We start from the raw sequence: 22,978 nt of genomic DNA, 5'->3' as shown, positions 1-22,978 counted from the left end.
TACAAAACATTTTAGCACATGTCCTCTTCAGTTTGAAGTAAACAAATCAATGTAGGTAAGATACACCAGATACTTTAAAATCCTACAGTCACATTTTTAGTATGCGTGTAGTGTGCGCAGATATGTTTGTTTTTTTTTATCCTACATTTTTGAACAAACGCTTTTATAGTGTGTTAATATTGATTCAGTCTGTTAAAATATGAATGGATTGGTTCTGATCCTGATCTTTGAGATCATATTGGGACATCTTTATTTGCAGTCCGTGTCAGTCTTCATCAAGGAATTAGTTTGATATTGCCTCATTTAATTGAATCTCCCCACAACCTTTCTTTACACAGCTCTAACTTTGTGTGAGGCCTTCAAGTCTACGAAACCTACAAAAGAACTTGGGCTAAAAGTTTCATCAAACGCAAAAACAAACCAGTGTGCCAGGCAAGGTGCTGCATGCAAACAGTATTTTCTGGAGATATACTGAATGTGTAAAACAAGCTGAGGGTTCCAGTCATGGTGAACATCTGGATCTGTCCTCAGTGTAGCTCATCAAAGGAACAGAGAGGAAAAATCAGTCAGAGCAGTAAGCTACACATAATCCTACTGGAAACAGTCATGTTTCTTGTCCTTTACTCAACAGCTGAACTGCTCATATTCTCATTTATGTGAACAGAAGGAAGTCATCTTCTGCACTGTTTTTCTTTAAGGCTTCTCAGACAGATCATATATGATCATGGTTAGATTGTTTAAATCATGATTTTATAATGAGTTCAAGAGGGTGACTGAATTTTCCAGACTGCCGCACTAATGCATGACAGAGCTTTCCAAAAGGAAGCCTGGACAGTTAACCATTTCAGCAAATTTTCACTGTTATAAGAAAACCATGTATCTCTAAAATGGTAACGTTACAGAAGAAGAACATTCCTAACATCTGTTATTGTGACATTCAGACCCAGCACAGTAGCTTTTCTTTTTCTGTCAAAGAATTCACCAAACTGTTTCATACATTTCAGTTACCTTTCATTTTCCCAGGAAGGACATTAAAACGAGTCTTTTATACTTTGCATTTTCTTTGTCAACTCTTTCCATTGCACTTTGTGGGTGTGACCCTCAACCTATTGCATATTCATGACCACCTCTTGATTGACAGCCTGTGCTAATTCAGAGTCCTTATTGGAAAGTCTCGTCCACTCAGCGGACGTCTTAGCAGTGTTCCTGGAAAATTATTTCCAGTCAAACAGGACAAGGCTTCTGTCTCTTTGAATGAGAGACCTAAAAACCTGAAATTAAAAGCCACATTAAGGTTTCAAAAACATATTTAAAAATTTGTAAAGTGCAAAAGTTTGGGCACCCCTGGTCAAAATACATGTTTTGTTCATTTTCTAAGTCAAAGCAGGATAACACATACTCTACAGAGAACACACCTCTGCACATTTTAATACACAGTTACTGTACATTTGCTGAATTTAACATATTGGGAACAATTAAAAGATAAAATGCGGCTTGTGCAAAAGTTATGGCATATTCTTTATTTTTATATTTTTTTCCAATATGTTAACATTGTGCACTAAAATGTGCATAAAAATGTTGTATTTAAGTTTGTTCCCTGTAAAGGATGTGTTATCTAAGACATGTAAATTGACTGAGGGTGTTCAAACTTTTGCATAAAACTGTAGGCTACATTATGTGGAAATTGTGGAGAGTTCACATATGCTGTGCTAAACGTCATCCATGCAAGGCACCAGTGTCCATTCCCAAAGCTCCGCCCTAATCATCTGCCTAATTAGTGCTTCTCCAAACACTGTCAAAAAGACAGATCTCATTTCCATAGCAGCTGAAACAGAACCCAAAGCTTATTTGCCCCTGATTTGTTCTGATGGCACACCGTACAAGCCTGTCATTTACAACCATCGGTCATCATCAGCTCCATATTCAGCATTTCTACATGCAGAAGATTAGTTTGGCCTGTTCTTCTTGCTACCCATTCAGACTCCATGAATCATATGCAGTTATTCATCCATTCAGACCTCATGAATCAAATATATTTATTCATCTAGCCATCAGAACCCACACATATACCTGATTAGCTGCATGTATGCCAGATTTTCCATCAGCCACCACAGATGTAGGCTATCATTTACAGGTCCCCATTCATCACTAAGCTCCACAAGTCTGAAATCTCAGCTGCCATCGTTTTACTCCAAATATTTCTGTCCTAGTGGGGTGTTTTGGGGGCGGGTTCTGCCAGCACACACTCAAAGGGGTACTCATTGCTGGTTGAACCCATGACTGCTTTGCCTCAACACAGAACTCCCTTAGGTTCTCTCTCAATTATGCCTGCCTTTCATAATAAGACGCTCGGGTCGAATTACTGGCCGCTAATCATCCGCCTTGAGAGAGTGTCTGAGTTTTTCACTCCATGGTCGTAGTCATTCTGGAAACTTTACCCTGTCAAGCAGTTATGATTGGCGGTAGACCAGCACCTCAGATCCTGAAAGTGTGTGAGCTTCTCTGCCTCCATGCATTTGTCTTGGTCCTGAGAGAGCTAGTTAGTCTGTATGTGCTTTGCTCAGTATGTCTGAGACAAGTTGAGTAACTGTGTGCTAGTCATTCTCTGTGTATTTTGCTGTTTGAACAGGACTGCAGTCCATTTTAAGAGATGCGAACCCCTGCAGTGCAGTCAGAGCCATTTGCTCATATGGGTGAAGTGGAATGTACAAAGAGGGCTATTAGAGAGCAAAACACACTTGAGAAAGGAAAAAAAAAAATCTCAGCATCTGAGTGTGAAGGTGAGAGTGAGGAGAATGGGCACATGTAGGGGAAAGACAAAAATGAATGTTGTATGTCTACATGCGAAACAGGAGGACCAACCTGTACATTTTTGTTTTAAATAAGTTGGTTTTATTTTAAAGCACATTTTACAGAGCTTCACATGTTATATAACAAACAGAGGAAAATAGCATATTAATGAGGCACCTATCCCACACACTGAATCAGTATCAGTATTTAAAAGGACCAGGTACCGACCAGGCATGACTGATCCACTGCTGATACTGATTCTTAGATGAAGTTGCTCAAAATTGAAGTCTCACTCCAAAACATGATGCACATCAAATTCTCACTTGGTGGTTTTGTTATTAGAACTGACTGCTCTACATACAGCTAATAATTGTGAAAGGTCACGTTACATGTAGGCTTGTTTGTTTAAGGACATGTTTCGCTGGAAATGTTAAGTGCCGTGTGTGTAAAATAAAAGCCACCTGTAACAAAGCATGATAGCATGTCACAATAAAAGCCCTGTCTAGCAGAGCATTTTTCTTGTGCTTTACACCAGCTTCATCAGCAAGTAACTATGCCAGACTCCTACATTTATATCAATTTAACGTAGGGAAAAAACTCAGATATTTGGTTGATTTTGATATAATGATCTGATAGTTAAGATGTGTACAATGATCAGTTATACTTCAAAGCCCTAAAATAAATTAGAAAAACATGATTGAATATAAAATACTTGTCCAGTGTGCCTCATTTTATAAATCCTTAATTACTTTTATTTCTTCAAATAGGTGTATCATATTTTGTAATGAACTCTTCAATGAAGATCGAAAAATCAGATTGGTATTTGACATCAGCCGATATCCCAAATTCAGGTGTTAGAATCAGCATCAGAAGAGAAAATGTCCCAGAACTTGGTATCTCTAGGAAATGTGTTACAGAGTCTCAGCTCATGACTTAGACAGTGTAGAGATTAGTGGTTTTTCAAAATCACTTCATTGGCCAGGTACCCTTGCATGTACAAGTCTTTGTCGTGGTTGAATTGGTGCATTCATAATTGGACAATACAGAATACAAACAGTAAACAACTGACACAAAATATGCAAAGACACAGCCACAGAGTAAATATATTTATACAATATATATGTTCACACCATGAAAACTACGTATATAGGGTTTTTACACTATTGGTAGAATATGAGTTATATTACAGATGAAACAGGTGCAGATGTGCAAAGTGGAACTTGACACACTTACTGTAAAAGATAATATACAAGTATATTTATATTTTAGTGTAGTAAGTGTATTGTGTAAAAGTTAAAAAAAAGAACGTGTTTACCACTTATTACCAGCGTGAGCAATACAATACAGCTGCCAGTGTACAGACCCAATACTCAACTTTACCCACCTGTTTTTTCCACTATTGTCAATACATCCATGCTCTGTTTGCTGATAATATGCCCCTGGGTCAGAGTTCAGTAGTCTTTGACATTGATTCACAGTAACTGCACACAGTGCATGGCCTGTTTAAAGCTCTATGTGCATGTCAGCTGGGAAAAAAGTCAGCGCCGTTTGTCTTTAGTTGGACTACATAACACGAGTCATTAGCTCTCCTCTAGGTCACCAGGAAGCCCATATGGCTGTGTGTGGTAGTCAGAAGCCAGTGGTGAGTGCGGTGGGACAGGGACGACTAATTATGTCTTGTTGGTAGATAGCACCGTGTCATGGGCTTTTTAGCTCTGAATACTTTATTCCGATCTTTTATTTCTATTAAAATTATTCTATAGGAATTAGATTGTTAATCTCCTGCTATAAATATAATCCGTGAATAAAGTAGCCAAGTTATGTTATGGTTAAGATAATCAGTTGCTTGCATGCTTGGTGTCCTATCTTCTTATGTTTTGCCTTGATCTCATCTGGCCCAAAGATAAATATCTGCAGTCTTATGAGCAAGTTTCATCTTATTCATGAATCTGTAAAAAGGGTCATAAAAATGTTCATTAAAATATGACTTTACAGATCTACTAGTCTGCTGTTAAAAAAAATGTAAAATATTTCTTGGTAAAAACACTTAAAAATAGCCAGTGAACTATGCACTGAAAATATAGTGGTCCTCTTCATGATCCTGCATGGGTGGGTGACAGTAAATGTCAGTGAGTTTGAAAAAATGGGGTCTTATGCTGATAAGTGAGTGAAAATCCTCTGCACAGGTTTTTGTTTTCATAGGCTACATTTACTTCAATTAACGGTTGGGTTTCTTCTCATATTTTCAGTGTGGGATGAAGTGACTAAACTACTATATGTAATTGCTGTCAGAAATCCTAATTTTCAATGCAAGTAATTCTGAGAATCAGTAAACACAAATAAAATGAATGCAATAAGTATTATTTTTATGTATGTCAGTATGTTTCTTTTAGCCCTTTCCAAAGCCCTTTCTTCTAGTTATATATATATCAGTGCAGAACAGTCCTAATTGTTTTTCATGTCAGTAAAAGCACAAATTAAAGACTGGAAACCCTGGACTACATGCACCGCACAGCAGGTCTTCTGGAACATTCTGTGCTTCAGCTCCACTGCATTATGTCTTTGTTCTGTGTGGTTAGCGTTAGTGGTTGTGCCTCACTATGTGTATGCTCACGCTGAGCAGTGTGTTAGGCCTCTACCTGCAGGACTGCCTCTGGCAGTGTGTACTCTGCTCCATCCAACACCCTGACGGCACTCTGCTGTGTGGAGAGGTCAGCTGAGGACACTCTGTGAATGAACGTGTCCATCAGGCTGAGGTCCAGCGAAAGATACGGAGAGAAGAGACAGACAGGAACATGCAACTGTATTGATCCCCCCTCTGTTACCTTTATTAACAGAGTGCCTGGCCTCTGACAAGACCTATTAATGGAGAGAGAGCAAATTCCTGCTTGTCATGTTTCATTGACTGTGCAGTCCTGTGACAGAGCCAAAGAGGAGATACCCTTCCGCTTTTTCTCATCAAGGCCTTATTAACCCAGTGGGCTTTGGGGTCTCCAGTCCAGCACCCCGTCCACCATGGGACACCGCTAGCCTGACTGCAAATGGGAACAATAGTAATAGAGATTTATTCTTGTGGATTATACATAGTTTTGTGGAGAAGTTTTCTTTCTCATCTTCTTGCATTTAACGGCACTATTATCACTTGCAGAGGTGGCACTACATTCACTTTACTTTTATTTACATAACCTTTTAAAGATATGGTACTTATGCAAATCATTTTAATAGCGTATACTTTACTCAAGTGTATTTGTAAGGAAAAAATGTGCTTTTACTCCATTGCATTCGTCTACATTCTAATGTAGTTCAATGCATCTTTTATGCGCTTCGTTCTGTCAGAGATTCTTCATGCTGGTTGGTGTCTTTGTTGTCGAGTGTTCACACCTACACCTCTGTCAGTCATAATGAAGTCATATTTCACTTGACTCTGTTTTACCAATCAAACGCAGCCAGTCACATACATACAGTGAACTAGCGGTGGTGTGAACCTGTATTGTGAAACTGAACTGTTGATCCCACTGCCCAAAAGAATGACTACAATGGCTGAAACTGCAGGTGATTTCTGTAGCACGAGATCACTCCTGCATGACCTCATATTCTGGATGTATTTGCATACAAGCTACCACAGCCATGCGCACATCAGTCCTGAAAGAGACTTTGAGCTCCCCTTAAAACAATAGTACATTTCTGGGGTCACAGATATTGAAAATAAACCATTATCTCATTTATAATAATTTTTTTCTACTATGGCTCTTCTAACACAAGGCAGAAGTGTTGCTTGTTGGATGTAAAGTAAAAGTGTGTGTATTGGAAAATAATATGAAGGCATGTCTAAGGTCTCCTATGTGAGTTTGTTTTGAATATGATCTTATTTTCAAACTTGCCAGGCATTACAGTAGCAAGTGTGGTTTGTTAAAAAAAAAATAAAGGCACATGCAATTGAACGTAATATTAAGGCATGTTCAAGTTCTCCCGTATGAGTTTGTTTTGAGTGTTTTTTTTTCTTGCCAGTCATTTCTGTCAGACGAAAACAGTAACTTTATAAAAGAAGGAAAGACAGGTGTTTATTAAATTATGCAAAAAAAATATTCTACTAGTATGACGACTACGACTACTTCCAATAATAATAACAATAATGAAGTAGTTATGAAGTTTTACGACAGTGATCCTATGCAGGGACACTTGTGTATTGCATAGCTCTTCTTTTTTGTGATCTGTTTCTGCAGTGGTGTGTGAATCTGGTTGTGAGGCAGTGTGGTGTGTAGGTAGCAGCAGTGGAGTCGGTGCCCAGGGACCCCCTGTCTGACTTAATGGGGTTTGGGAGATAAAGGAGCAGCAGCTATTTTTAGCCCTGCTTTTCACTTGCCCAGCCCTCATTGGCTGTGATGCTTCACTGCTATAAACCTAAGACTCTGCTTGCTTTTTTGTTGGTTTTACTGTTTCATGCTTGCTCTTAAAAAACAAAGAACATTTTTGTTCCTTTGATGTAAGTTTATGCTCCACATTTTGACATACAAGTAACAGCGTGGTGAGTTGTACAGAGCAACAAATGGTTTGATATTCCACCCTTCCTCAGTGGAGACGTTCTGTATTGGGTTTGAGTGTGGTCTCGGGAGGGCTCCCAATCACAGCCAGGACACGATGCTAATGTGACAGCTCAGGATGGGAACAGCCAGTGCTGCCAGGACTGCTGCTACTTTACATGCATCGAAGCCCTCAGTAGCTCTAATTTCCTTACATAAAGAGGGTCATCGCAGCAAAGGCAGGAATTAGGGCCAGTTATTGAACTCAGTAAAATCACTGCATTCAGACACCTTTATTCAAACACTGATCACTAACAATACATGATCCACAGCCCACATTCCACACCAAGCCAGCACAGCTCCTGTGTGGAGTGGTGTGAATTGTATGGATTTATTCCACGTGGGTTCTATAAATATCCTCTCCAGTGCCTGGATGGCTCTGCTTGTTGCCCCTTCAGGGATTATGTGTGGTTTGTTGCCACCGCTGAAATCAGTGGATGCACTCGTGCATGCAAACCGACTGATTCTGCCCAGGATCAAAAGTCTAAGTGGTAAATCTAAGTTGCAAATGTTTTAGAGCATTGGTTCTTATGCTGTAGTTTCTTTGTCATTTTAGTGAATTAACAATAGTGCTTTATTCGGATTGTCCCTGTAGATACTTGTCATTAAATTAGATTTAACATAATTAACTGTTAACTGTCTGTTAACTTCACTTTGTCCATACCTAAATGTAGCTTTGACTCTAATCTTAACCTCCACATAAAACATAACTCTGTGCCCCCACAGGAGTTTGTTTTGAATATTTTCATTCTTGCCAGTCATTTTTGTCAGAAGAAAACCAAGATGGTAACTTTATAATAGAAGGAAAAACATGTGTTTTCAAATTTCATATAATAAAATGTGTCTATCACTTTTTTTTTTTAAATAAGAGTTTAATGTAGTATGTAAACAGTGCTAACACCTCACAATGTACCATTTACTCCCCAGTCCATATGGCCCATTTATAAAACTTAATCTGTAAAAATACAGTCTGACTGGAATTTATTGTTTCTGTGATATCACGAAAACCATCTGCACTTACACACATCCGCCTGTTCAGCCTCTGAAAGTTTAGCCCCGCCTATTCATGCTCAAGTTATAAAGAATGTTTCAGCCTGGACTGTTTTTTAAATAAAGCACACTACAGGGCAGCCAATCAGAACAGAGGTCATTTACATAAATCAGTCTTAAACAGCCTGTTCAATTCTAAGATATAAAGAAAGATCAAAGAAAAGTCATGTGCAAATAAATTACCACTGTTTTTGCCAAATGAAACCACACAGTATAAGACGTAATATTCAAGAACTGCGATAAATGATTAACTACTATGAAACTAATGCAAGTTATGCGGTTATAAGAATGAAGAACTGAAGTGTGGGCCTACGTAGAGGCATTTAGGGTTTAGAAGGTTAATCATTTAAACCTCTGTAGATCATCTGTAGCAGGCTATCCACAAAAAGGGACTGAATCATCACTGAGCTCTCTCTTTGGTGTCTTTTGTGCAGAGGGTGAACCCATTGAAGCTATTGCCAAGTTCGATTACGTAGGCCGCTCGGCTCGTGAGTTGTCCTTCAAGAAGGGGGCATCTCTGCTGCTGTACCAGCGTGCCTCAGAAGACTGGTGGGAGGGCAGACACAACGGCATCGACGGCCTGGTGCCTCACCAGTACATCGTAGTGCAGGACATGTGAGTATAATCTACAGAAGACACCACTCTGTCCAGATGTCACACAGATAAAGTGCTTTCACCTTCAGTGCTAGCAAATAAGCTCATTACTGCTTCTACCTAGAGGACAAGTGCCTAAACTCAAGTCTGAAAGGTGTGCTTTCCCTCACCTGCTTCACACATAGATGTTTTATATGACTGGACACCAGAGTTGGGCATCACTATGTTGTATCGTCAGTGTCAGGTTTTCAACAACAGTTAGACAATTATTCCAAAACCTTTAGAGCTTTTTGCATTATGCCAGCTTTTTTAGAGCTCTCACATAAACTAGTAAGGAAACACACTCATCACAGGCTTAACTTGTGTAGTCAGACACTAGAATTTCATATTTAAAGCCCTCTAGCTTGTGAAATTCTTTTTCTCAGTGCTCAAAGGGTTGTGAAAATTTGCAGACTTCAAGCTTGTTCATTAGATCAAACCAGTATGCAAAACTCAATATTGGTCCATCACCAGTTGCCTCTTTATGTACTTGATTAATATTATCTGGGGATGTCACAGCTGTCATTACAATATATAATGATTAGGTAGATCTTCCTTAAATCACTCAGTAGAAATACTTTGCTTCTTTGCTTTTTTCTAGCCAAAAATATTTTTGTATTAAATGATAAGTATGTCATATGTCATATCTAATGACGGCTATTATTGTTTCTACAGTTACTAGCTATACTGTCACATTTTATGCTATACATTCGGCAGTGATGAGCCAGTTCGGGTCAATTTAGGACACAATTTAGTTAAACTCTGGTCAGTTTTAAACTCATGACGATGTGGTTCGGGTTGGGTTCAGACAGACTTTTGTGGGGCTCAGCACTCAAAATGCAGTGCTGTGTTTTGGGTCAGACTCGGACAGAAAATGAATGTACTGTATTCAGGTTCAGCCCAAAATTTCAGGACCGATTTAAGCTCTGCTTTTTGGCTCTATGTTTCCAATATGTTTTTGGCTCTGTCCTCTGCCTGTCATTCACATCTCCTGGGCAGATTCAAAGCTTGCCAGGTTCAAGGAGAATGATATTAGCCCATCAGTTACACTCTTCCATGGAATTACTCAGCTTTGTCTCTCGTTGGCCGTCCTCCTTAGCTTTGCTCATCTTGGCAGCAATGGGGAGGTGCTCTTTCATTACATCACTGCAGTGCAACCTCTCTGAAATCTTCCTTAAACAAATCCTGTGGCCGTGACAACTGCTGTCCAGGCAACCTTAGCCGCATAATCAACATATCAAATCTGTCGCTGAGGGGGCAAATCTAATGGATCCAGGCAAAGGGCCAAGAGACGCCAGATCCAGAGAAAACCAGCCCATCATTTTTATGTGTGGGTATCAATAATTCATGACGTGGCTCTCTGCTGATGTATGTGTTCTTAGATAATGGAGGTGAGGGTGAGAGAATTTACAGGCCAGCGTCTGGTTGGGCAGGAGACAGACGAAGTCAAGCACTCTGTCCTGTAATGAGCTACATTTAGAGGTAGAGGAAGTCTGTGGGATAGCTCCCACACAGGCAGGATATCCTCCATAAGCTCGGATCCAGGAGTGCACTGATACCAACTGTACATATATCTCACATGATATCATTACCTATTTAGTGCACCGCACAACTGATAACACAGCAGATGATCTTTAAATATTTCAACGGCTTCAACGTGAAGCTGACTGCTTTGTCTTGAAATAACCTAAAAAAAATATTCACTCCATTGGTCCCTAAATGTTCTCTTGTCCATGTGCCACTATGCATTGTAACAAGTTTTCATATCTGTAATTACTTCATAACTGGTACCTACATGTGTATTGTTACACTGGTGTTGAATTTAGTGATGACTGTGTGGTATTAAGGGTCATAGATGTTTTTCAAATGGATTTTACAGTGTTATGTTACATTTATGGTATAACAATGTTTGGTTATGAAAAGTATTTGAAAAAAAAACAATTCTTAAAAGAAAAATAATAAATATATCAATCATCAATGTATAAACGTCCTTGCGGGCCAATGATGGGCCGTCCTGAGGTGCACAGTTCGATTGTGCCTGAAAGAATGTAGCATCATTGTGGCCTACTGTAGATCTAATGCAGTTTTATTTTATTTGTTATAGTTTAGAAAATAACATATTTTTAAGATTTAAAATGTAGTAAAGTGTACTCAAACTAATCATATCACTGTGCACTGCCATTTTTCTAAAATACCATGTCATTTAAAGCAAAAACCACTGCTCTTTACTTTCTTTAAATATTTCATGATGAATAGACCAGTGGTCCAAAATGCTCCAAGAATTACCTACAACCATTCAAGTTAAGAACAATTTTGAAGTCAGTATTTTGGAGGTATAATGTTTTTGATGTAATTGTAATATTACAAAGGTTTGTCCATTAACCTTGTGTGCCATAAAGCAAGGCAGCACATCCCATTGGAAGGAGAAACAGAAGTGACCTAAACAGGGTTTTGATTGTACTTCTTGTCTCAGGGATGACACCTTTTCAGACACTCTGAGTCAAAAGGCTGACAGTGAGGCCAGCAGCGGGCATGGAGGGGAAGAGAAGTGCTCCAGCATAGATTTGGGTTCTCCTACGGATAGACTACCTGACGCTTACATCAGCAGGTGAGACAGTATTACCCATTCTTACAGTAATGCATTGTTCATACTTATTCAAATCAACTTCATTGTACCAGAGCAGCATAATATAGTCTTCTCATTGTTCTCACTGATGCAACATGCATGGTGCAAACAATATAGTGCAGAATGGAGCCATGTAGACAAATACTAAAGTGCAGGTCAGTGTTAGACATGCTGCCAGTATCCATTGGCAAGCATTGTGAATAGAATGGGATGCTCTTGAGTAGCCACACGTGAGCCTAAGATCACCATGCCCAATGCCATGCATCAGCAAGGGGGGCATACAGCCCCCTCAACATCAGTATCTGACCTCACCAATGCTCTTGTGGCTGAATGCAATCAAATCCTCATAGCAATGTTCCACCATCTAGTGTAACACCTTCACAGAAATGTAGAGGATGTTACTGCAGCAAAGGGGACAAACTCTCTGTTAATACCCTTGACTTCAGATTACCCTTGATTCTTCTTTGTGTAAGGCTTGAATGTGGATATAAAGGCATTCAGTTCAGTTCATAAGTGCATATTCAGCAGGTTATTTACACTGGTTGCGTTGTGTCATCAGTGTTTATTCTGTTAAATTATTAGGTTTACAGAACCCTCTCCAAGCATGTATGGTCTTGATTTCTCTCTCTTTCTCTCTCTTTCTCTCTCTCTCTCTCTCTCTCTCTCTCTCTCTCTCTCTTCCTCTCACTCCTCCTGTGACTTGCAGCAATTTCTCCTCACTTCTAAATCATTCATTGCATTTGTCTTTATTTAGACTTTCTCCTCCGTCTATGAGTACAGTTAAGCACATACTTCCTTCAGGGAAAGAGAGTTTCCTGTCTGAATGAATGAATCACGGAACGAAATTAAAGCAATCAAATCGTAAAGTGTAGTTTTCCGATGACAAATATCCTCACCTAAATCTGTCACAGCTGTTGCCGGTAGAGAAGAGAGTCACTGTTAGATTTAGTATAGTCAAATGCAAATCACTTCAGTCACAGCTCAGAATGCCTCAGCACTTTTCTGGGGTTAAAAGTCAAATGTATAAGTAATGTATAAGTGAACTTCACTAATTATCCATCTTGCTTTAAGGCCCTTTGATTGTACTAGTGAAGTAGCAGCTGTTTGTTAGAGGTCAAGCAAATATCCATTGTTTCCCTAAAAATGCTTTTTATGACTTGCCACATAGTCCGTGCTTATTTGTCCAGCTTTCACATTTGAATTCGAGCACTACTTTTCTGAAAGTAGTGCCTCAAAGTGTTTCAGAAGTGTTTTGCCACAGTGTAGAGCACACTCTGCTGGTCAGAATACTGCATTACACATTTGTGACCTCAAGTATTGATTAAGAACCAGCTTCTTTGTCACCACTCTTTTTATAAGTAGTTATTGCGAACACATTAAAGCTTGTTTCAGATCAGTATGAAACCAGCTTCAGGCACCGTTCCCTATGAGCTCCTGCTGTTACATTGCACTAGAATATGACGATGTAGACACAATATTATTTGAGTCCACCTATACTGCTGTTGTAGTACTTAAATGGTCTATTTTTCTTGCATTTTACCTTTTTCCCTATTGTTTACTTATTATATTTTTGTGGTTTCATGTAACAAAAGCAGTCATAATTAATTTTTTACATGATCATTTTCCAACTTCTCTTTATCACTTAGAATTAAATGGCCTGCTTTTGTTACTGTGCCTTTGAGTCTGTCCTGCATTGTGCCTCATCCAAAAGCATTCCAGGCTGGAACACTACTTAGGTCTTCAGTGTGAATGAGCTGGGCCAAACTGCTCTAGGCTCAATAGGTGGATATATGTAAACACATTGGTTTTTCATGACATCACGGAAACAGTGGAATAAAAATGGGTTCAACATATGAGTTGCGTGGAGGATGATTAAATGGTACAGTTTGAAACTTTAGTCATGTTTACAAATTAAAATCTTTTATTTTAAAAGAAATTAGAAAAATTCTGTTTTCCATGATATGGACCCTTTATCAACCTGTAATTACACTAGCAAATAATATAGCAAATTAACCTGTTAAACAGTTTTACTATGAAAATAAACATTGTCACCACAACCAAAAGCCTCCAATTTAACTGATTATTATCGGTCATGGGCTGTCAGAATGATTACGAAGGCAGAACCTTCTCATTATCTGTGAATTAAAGAGAGACGCATTGAGGGTCAGATTATGCAGTAATGATGGTAAGGCAGCTCTCACTAATTGACATAATTAACCGCTTGGAATTTTGCAAGGACGCAGATTGGTAGTTAAACTGATTTTTGCATTGTCATTTGCAACACAAGAGGAAGCATTTGAATGCAGCATTAGCCAAACTGTTCTGTTAATGACGTAAACACATTGTATTGACTGTGACTGTAATGTAATGCACTTGCAAAAACTAATTATTGCCACACTATTTAAATGTAAGTATGCAAATTAATTGCATAGTTACATAATGAAGTGCATTTATATATGATTTACATTCTGTATTGAGACTTGTGACTTAAAATATTACGTATTTTCAAATCAATAATTCCATTTAAAAAAATCATAATATCTCTTCTACTTATGAACACAAAAGTGGTGTCAAGTAAACATTCAGAGTCGACAGAATATCTATAATGACATCCTTCCCTTCCCCCCCTTCTCCCCCTCAGCCGTCACAGGAAGAGGAGTGATCCACCGACCCGCAGGCCCCCGGCGCGACCCAGCGACGCCCACTGCATGATCCATCCCTCCCAGAGCCACGGGAGCCATGGCAACCACAGCAGCCACGGTAGCCACGGTAGCCACGGTAACCCGGACCGAGGTTCCCCTGTGCTGGGCCACTACAGTCCACGGGAGCTGCTGCGGGGTCGGGCCCCCATGCCCATGGACAGTCCTGAGAGACGCAGGCGCATGGGCCATGGCAGCCTGACCAACATCAGCCGCCATGAGTCCCTGAAGAAGATGGAGAGCCCCCCCATCCGCCGGTCCACCTCCTCGGGCCAGTATACGGGCTTCTCTGAGCCACACAGCAAGGGCCTGGACCCTGAGAGCATCGCACAGGTCAGCGGGAGGCGAGCGACGACGCCACTCACACCATGCTCTGCAGGCCCTGCCCTGTAACATAGTCAGTGACTGCCTCCTGTTACTAATGATTCACTGCTCCAGTACAGACGCACAAACATATACTTCTCACATACACAGTACTGTGCAAAAGCTTTAGGGACCTGAGAAAACTGGAGAAAGCTATTTCTCTGGGCTGGAAGCATTTATTTCCTCAGACATAGCACTTGTGATAGAACAAATACAATTGACGTTTGTGAATGTGTTAGTTTAACCATAGTTTAACACTCTCTTTAAAGCAGCCTATTATTATTTGTAGTTGTCACCCAGTACCTAATTTGGCTAATTTGTGCTTCATTAAGTTGATTTAGGAGTGCTACTCATGGAAGTGGGCAAACATCCGTGGCTAACCGCAAATGACTCAGTCTTAAACTATGGCTTTCTAGTCCCAAATAGTGCATATATATAAGTCTGCTAGAAAGAATGTATACATTTATGTCCATCCAAAGCTGCACAACTCCCTAACATTTAGTGCGCTATTTAGGTGTAGCCATAGTTTCATTAACTATGTAGTGCACTTTATTGAGAAGACTAGGCATCCATTTGAAATTCAACCCATGTGGTGGCCGGCAACAAGTTGAGAATCAAACTTTGTTTTTCTAATTAGCTCACAAGATCTACATTTTTGAAAACAGGAAGCTACTTTTTAGTGTATTAATGTTTGTATTTATTTTAATAATAGTTGGTGTTCAAACAAGCAAAAACTCACCTTTTGCTAAGTTAAATGTTTTGAGCTATTTGTTTAGGTGCCTAAAACTTTTGCGCAGTTTTATACATATGTACACAAGATCCATTAAGCTAAAGGTCACATTCTGAGCATGCTCATAGATGGTCACATGAAGCCTAGGGAAGAATTACACTGCCTATGAGAAGCTCAGGAACCTCCAAATGTTTTTAACAAATGACCATGTTTACTACTCAGTAATAGCTTAACATATTAAATCAGCAGTAACCTAACATATTAAAGACTACACATTCATCAACAGAAGATCACATGTAAATACTTCTGACAGTACTACTAAATTAAAAAAGCAGCTATTTCTGTCATTTAATCTATTCTTCTCTCTAAACGATGCAGTGTCACAATGCTTTTCTAATGTGCAAAGAATGTCATATAACAAAGCCAAAAATTCATAGATTTTTATTTTGTGTCACAACCTACCAGTTTGAGCAGGCACATAAAGAAATGCACTTTATACGTTGCATTTTATTGTTACTCTTATGGGAGAAGAAAAAACTAAAAGTCCTTGTTGATCTGAATTCTGCTCTGAATGTGTGCACATGGTCACTCAGAAACTGTCATAGTGCAATTTGTTAATAAGGCAGCACTGAGCCCCTTTTATATAGTGATACAGTACAACACAGAAAGCCAGTTCCTTACTTTCATGCATTTTCCTACTGTGAGTGTGGCTACTACTCACCAGTATCTTCAGATGTATTAGTAGCAAGATGCTTTATAGGTTTGATAAGGTTATATCAGCTTTGGTGCAAAGACTTTTGCATGAATGCTTTTAATTATTAAAAAAGGTAATTGTCAAATCTACTTATCATAGCTCATACCAAAGAATACACTTTGTTGATAATGAAGCTGAGTGTTGCAAAATATACTTAAAGTATTCATTGATAGTAGTAGCTCTGTCACAATTATTACGTACTCTGATGGCAGTTATTTGAGTTGATCACAATTCTTATTTACTTGCTATAACGAATGTGAATTGGCTGCATTTCAATCAGCTTGACTGAGACAAATCCTGCAAATAAAAAACATAAAACACATTTATTGAAACGTTTTGTGGATCTTACAAAAACAGCAAAGGTTCTATCTTTTGACTTGTTCCTGTGACATACTTTAAGGGCAGCAGTAAGTAAGTTTATTTGAGCTCAAGCTGTGTCTGTCGCAGTTGGGAGATTTTAAATATCACTTGACGTTTGTACTTTTGTTGTTGCACACAATGAACAGCAAAGACAAACTCTTAATTGCAGTTTTTATATAGCAGTTAATCTTCAGCAACAATTTCACGATTGTTACAGGCTTAATCAATAGAGGCATAAAAAGTAAAAGCAAGAAAATTCACATTTCAATAGAAGGCCAGGTGTCTCAAACTTGGTAGGCAGTGTGTTCATGCTGGGATGATTGTCAATCTTGAAACATCATATTGTGTCAAGCACTGGCCTTGCCGTTCGTCCGTTTGTGTGCAGATAGTAAACTACATACTGTCTTGTCTATGTGCTGTAAATGCAGATTACAAAGGCCTATTATGTGGAGCTGATGCTGTTTGACAGGCAATATGGGGTCTGGAGAATGTCAAGTAATGCTGTATAATTAGCTCTGATTCCTGGTGGGTTCTCATTAACATACCAGTAATGAGAAGGAGAGATGGTGCTGATGATGCTGAGCTCCAGCAGCAGCAGTACAATAATGACAATAGCAGGGTTCAGGCAGAGGACACTGGCTGAATCCACTACCTTTGTGTCAGCTGGAAACTCTTTGCAATTCAGATTCTTCTCTGACATCCCTGTATATTACAGTGATCTGGGGAATAATGTGGAATCATTATAATGCAGTCTGATTTGTAGTAGGCTGCTGGCTGCCAGGAATATTGTATTTTGTTTTGCATGATATACTTTTCTGAATACAAACAGATTTAGACCAATTATAGAGTGTCCGTAAATAACATATATAACAGTTTCTTATAACTGCATAGTAACAAGTAGTTTGTTTGATGACAGCCCAATATGTCATTGTGTTATTTAATTAATCTTATTTACCAGTTATCAATTGTTTGATTGTTCTTTCGTAAATAGTTTATCATGGCATTTTTTAATGTGGCACATTTTCTGATGCGTTTTGTTCATCCCAAGTTTACAAATCTCAGAAAAACTAAATATTGTGATAGTTATTAGGGGTGCAAAATGGGAATTGGGCAGAATGAGAAATGGGCAATTTTCACTCCTGACAGACGTCAGTCAACCTTTTTTTTTTTTGTCTGTTTAGATCATTTCAGCTAAGGTGTGTTTCGATTTATGTGAGTACACGCTGTGTGATATGTAAAGAATGTCATATAGCAAAGCTAAAATTAAATTTTTACTTTGTGTCACAAACTACCACTTGAAGTAGGCATATATAAAAATGTACTTTGCGTTTCAGAACAATACAATAAGTCCTACAAAACAATAAGTCCTTACTGATCAGAATTCTGGTCTGAATGTGTGCTCATACTCACTCAGAACCTGTTACAGTGCATCAATTAATAAAGGCAGCATTGAGCCTCTTTTATATATAGAGTTCATTTGCAAAAACATCTCCATTTTAATGAATTTTCATAAATCATGTTTTTTTATTGTGCATTCCAGGTAATGGATTGTTTTGATTTTGTAAAAATAACTCAACAAAATACACGTAACCTACAAAATTAAACTTTACTGAAAAATTGTTTTTACGTGAAATTTTGTTTTATGGCAAAACCAGAAAAACAAAGCTGTGTAATGGATAAAAGTTTCTTTTACGTGCAATATTTAACATTCTTTAATATAAAACAGTTACGTAAAGTGCTAAAAATCGCAACAAAAACAGTACATTAATGGGCAATATTAAATGTCTGTAAGATCATACATCTTATGATGATACAGATTCATCTTGTAAAGTGAGGATGGCAACCTCAGAAAATCCTAAGGCTGAATCTCAAATGGCTCCCTGCTCCCTATATAGCTGCATTATTGTGAGTTATGAAATTTTGGCTTTTACACCCAAATATTGCACTTCATGTCCAGTACGGAATTGTGCACACATGGCTGAATCCAGAGTGGCTCTTTGTTAAACATATTGCACTTTGTAGTCAGAAGTGAGCCGTTTGAGATTCTGCCTGAAAAAGTTGGCGGCAGTGTTGTATCACCTGATAGAACATACATGCTGCGCGCTGAACGGATTTATCAGGTTCTGCTGGAGAACAGGGCTGGCGTTTCTGCTGTAAAACGTGAACTTGTGACGTGTTGAGATGTAAGACTGTGCTTAATATTACTTATTACAGTTTTTTTGTAATTTAAGCTTGTAGGTGTAACAACTAATACTCTTTGTATGCTGCAGTTTTCAACTTAAAACTATATATTTCCCAATACTTGTGGAGGAAACTGTTAGCCTGTTAAGTCTTCTAAGCTTGTTAACCAAGGTTATATTTAGTCATGCTGTCTTTACTATGATTTCAGACCATTATGCAATACATGCAATTTCCAACTGCAGGTATACATGTTACGCCTCTCTGATCGCTTACTCTGAAGTGCAGTTAAAATTCATCATCTGTGCACCACCAATACATATGTCTTTATCATGTTACATCTTTGCCCTATCACCCTGCCTTAGCTGCAACTAAAACTTAATTTAATAATAGACTAACATATAATGGACTTGATCCTGGTTTACGGTTTGCAGTGTTTTTTATATGCCAGTGTCAAAAACAGATTTCCAGTTTAATTTCCAAATGTAATGTAATGGACGATAAGGTATTCTGGTCTAATCCTTTTCTCTTTCTCTCTCATTAGGATATAGAGGAGACTATGAACACAGCTCTGAATGAACTTCGGGAGTTGGAGAGGCAGAGCTCAGCGAAGCACGCTCCTGACGTGGTGCTGGACACCCTGGAGCAGATGAAGAATGCTCCCACGCCGGCCAGCTCCAGCGAGTCTCTGAGTCAGCTGCCCGCTCTGATGCTGCGGCCGGCCGCCGCTGACCCGCCCATGCGCCGCTCCACCAGCTCATCCAGCGACACCATGAGCACCTTCAAGCCTGCCGCGACCCCACGCATGGGGGTCCAGCTCAAGCCCCCTGCCCTCCGGCCCAAACCTATGGTTGTGTTGCCCAAGGCTGGTCCGGCCCAGCCTCCGGCGCCCCCGCCCCATGACCCGCTGGACAAATCCTGTACCATGTGAGCCAAAATAGGACGACAAAGGGAAACTCGCAAACCTAGCAAACAGCCTGCCATGAGAGCGGTACTTTTCTTCATTTTAAACACCACTGAACATCCTTCTGGCTCTCACGTATGGTTATATAGTTCCCTATGTAGCGTCCCTTGCATATTCCACAGTAGGCCCGGACTAAATGCTGTAAAATCTGGTTCAGTATTCAAACTGCAGCTCCAGAATCAAGCCCCTCTGTTCCTGTGGAGCTTTGGAATCCAGCTCTAAAGGGGGCAGGGAGAGGGTCGTTTACGTAGTAGTGTAAGCTATTATTCATGTGCTAATAAGAAATATACAGGTAAATAAAAAACTGTAAAATAGACAGCCATGCCTGGGCATGGAAAAAACTGAGCATTAAACTTAATTCAAGATACACGTTTACCTGGTTAAAAGGTTGTAATTTTTTTCTAAGCATCTAGATGTGAACTGTCCTGCTGTTTAGTCTACAACGTAAAAAACAGAGGCATTCTTTGATCTAATTCTGATGTAAATCAGGTGCAGTATGTAGAAAGCAGTCCATGTGATATGCATCTGAAAACGTCTTGCATGTACATAGAACATGTTAGGTTCTTCTGCAATTCTCAGTATGAATAGACAAAGAAACTATGACTCAACGAAAGCAACAAATCACAAAGGCTTCCTGTGTGGTTAGGATAACTCAGTGTTGGTAGTTTATATCCACTAGAGGACTGCTAAATGTGAATAATACAAAAACAAAGCAGGGTCTGTTGTTTTCTCTGTTTACAGCCTTTGAATTGTGGGAAATGTAGTTTCTATGTAAGGATTGGACCTGAGCCTGGAGTTGATGAGTTAATAAGCAATTAATGTGGTTTACTGGTAACAAAGCAGCACTGCCACATGAACAACTAACCCTGTCTTTGACAGTGTTTCAAAAAGGCTGCTATTTTCTCATTCTGAAAGGCAGTTGGGTTTTTTTTAGGCCAAGCGAAATAGTGTGTGCAGGGCTTTACTTTGAATATTATATTTTTGATAGTAATCATAGTCATGATATGTATATGTGCAGTTATCATCCATGAGAGTTAAATAACCTTGATTTGCCTAATAAAACAGGAGTTTAGTAAACTAATTTTTCTATTGCAATGACTCAAATATAGAATTATAGAATAAGAAAGAACTGCTAAAATGCTTTGCTTTTTCAAAACTTCTTGCTTTTCATTCTCCACATGAACAGTTTTCCAGTGAAAATCAAATATATCTACAGCTGCTGATAAGAGGCATTATGAACGGTTCTGTTTAGCAGCAACTCTGGCAACTTTAATACACAGCTGTGCTCTTTCTCATAGACGGTACAGAATTTCACTAGCTTCACTGTTCAGATTGACTAAATGCTTCTCTCTCTCACTCACTCTCTCACTCTCACTCACTCACTCTCAAAATTAAGACCTCCTACTTGTAGAGCATGAATTATGATACTTTTTTGTTGTGATATGCAAATAATTTTTTAAGTCTTTAGAAAAAGACTCAAGGCAATATTTCTGTAGTTTCACCAAACAAAGGAATGATGCCAATAGCCATGGACTCACCGACTGTTACTGTAAAATTTCCATGTTACCCTCCTGCTTCTTGTGTGTCAGTGTTGGGATCTGATCTGGCTCATGTGACCAACTGCCTAATTTGTTAACAACTTGCAACTTATTATCTTTGAAGCTTTTATAAATTAACATATGTATGAAGTGTATTGGAAACAGTTTATCAAAGATTCTAAGAGGTATATTGGACATTTGTCCTGTTCCTTTGATTATATAATCTGAATATACGCAAATCAGAAAGTTGTCAAAAACCAAATGTGTAGTTAGATGAATCAGAGTGGCCATTTGTGTTTGGAAATGTGTTTCCTTTGCACAGCTTTTTTCACCATTTCTAAGAATAAAGCTTATGGTCTTTGCATACATTGTAAGAATCTGCTATTTAAAATAATGGCAAATTCTTAAAGCACAGTGATTCCAAAAACACTGTTGGCATGGGCTGAGCTAAACAATCGTCTGAGTGGCGTATGTGTGTGCATTTGAATGATAGCTATACATCATGTGCTCATACAGACGTTTAAGTTTATATTCAAATAAGAAATGTCTGTTATTGATCCAATGTTGCAAGCTAGACTTCAAGGGAAATAAAAGTAATACTTTTGTTGCATACTGTATAATAAATGACAATTATTTTGCCTTTTAAATGACTAACTGTTGAATTCTAATAACATTTTAATATAGGTTCTTTTTTGTAAGATGGTGTACAGTGCATTGCAGACAGAAAAGGCTTTATTAGATTAGTGTTAGATTTGTTTCAGGGTTTCTTATGGACCTTGAAAACTGATTTATCCCTACACAACTGTGCACAGTAGCAGAACCTTCACTTGATTGCTGTTCTGTCAGTGTGTCCATGTACATCTGTAGTAAGTGAAAGTGCCTTTAAAAGCTGTTTTAGAGGAACTTCAAACCAACGTCCTCTGTGCTGTTGCGTTCATTTTTCAGACCCAGTGCAGTGCATAGGAAAAGACAGTGAATGCATTATAATCATCAGTAAGAATGGTCAAATAAAAATACTGCTTATTCATTGTGACATTGCACTTTTATGTATAGGACTGTATATTTGGCATGTAACATCCTAACAAGTGGTAGAGCTCTGTAGGGGAGCTGCTCCCTGGATTGTGTCTTTCTAATAAAGAACATAGTTTGGTCAGTCTGTTGTTGTCTTGTGGCATTATTTATTTATTTATTTATTTTATTTTTTTTTTTGCAAAATCTTGTTACATTAATTTTCATTTCAGTTTAATAATGTTTTATATTCTCCTGTAAAGTTATCTTTTGGAGATTATTCCTGCAGTGATGAACTGCAAACATGTTTCCAAAGTCAGTATTGGCAGAACTGGACCGTGATGAAATGCAACCGCACATGAAAGGTTTGCTATTAGTTTTTCATCACAGCAGAATCATACTTTGATATTGCAACGTGGAGTAAACTGTAAACTGTAACAGACCAGTTTCACCAATCAGAAATAAGAGATCACTGTCATCACTATTTATTTCTGCCTCCTGCTCTCCCAAGCAGGAGACACTGGATGACTATGCATAAAACACTTACATTTATAAACATTTCTGCTCATATGTTTACAGTAAGATATTATTTTTAATTATACTTAGCACAGATGTGCATTTATTATATAAATCATAAATTACACAATGGAGTTTCTCTAGTTTAATTCGATGTATGAAATTTTAGCTAGTTTCTAGTAGCTAAAT

The 22,978-nt window shown here is 38.6% G+C and overlaps 1 protein-coding gene across 2 annotated transcripts in view; it reads left to right on the top strand.

The window, feature by feature from the left end:
• srgap1a (SLIT-ROBO Rho GTPase activating protein 1a) overlaps positions 1 to 22,421 on the top strand; it is a 128,383-nt gene extending 105,962 nt beyond the window's left edge. For both annotated transcript variants that reach the window (XM_036585302.1, XM_036585301.1), the window contains exons 19-22: positions 8,855 to 9,035; positions 11,527 to 11,661; positions 14,321 to 14,711; positions 19,308 to 22,421. In XM_036585302.1, coding sequence (XP_036441195.1) covers positions 8,855 to 9,035; positions 11,527 to 11,661; positions 14,321 to 14,711; positions 19,308 to 19,694 — 1,094 coding nt within the window. In that variant the 3' untranslated portion in view covers positions 19,695 to 22,421. The remainder of the gene's footprint in view (positions 1 to 8,854; positions 9,036 to 11,526; positions 11,662 to 14,320; positions 14,712 to 19,307) is intronic.
• The last annotated feature ends 557 nt before the right edge of the window (positions 22,422 to 22,978 follow it).

Source organism: Colossoma macropomum, unplaced genomic scaffold, assembly GCF_904425465.1.
Source record: "Colossoma macropomum unplaced genomic scaffold, Colossoma_macropomum, whole genome shotgun sequence".
Lineage (NCBI taxonomy): Eukaryota > Metazoa > Chordata > Actinopteri > Characiformes > Serrasalmidae > Colossoma > Colossoma macropomum.
This window is presented reverse-complemented; position numbering and strand designations above follow the sequence as displayed.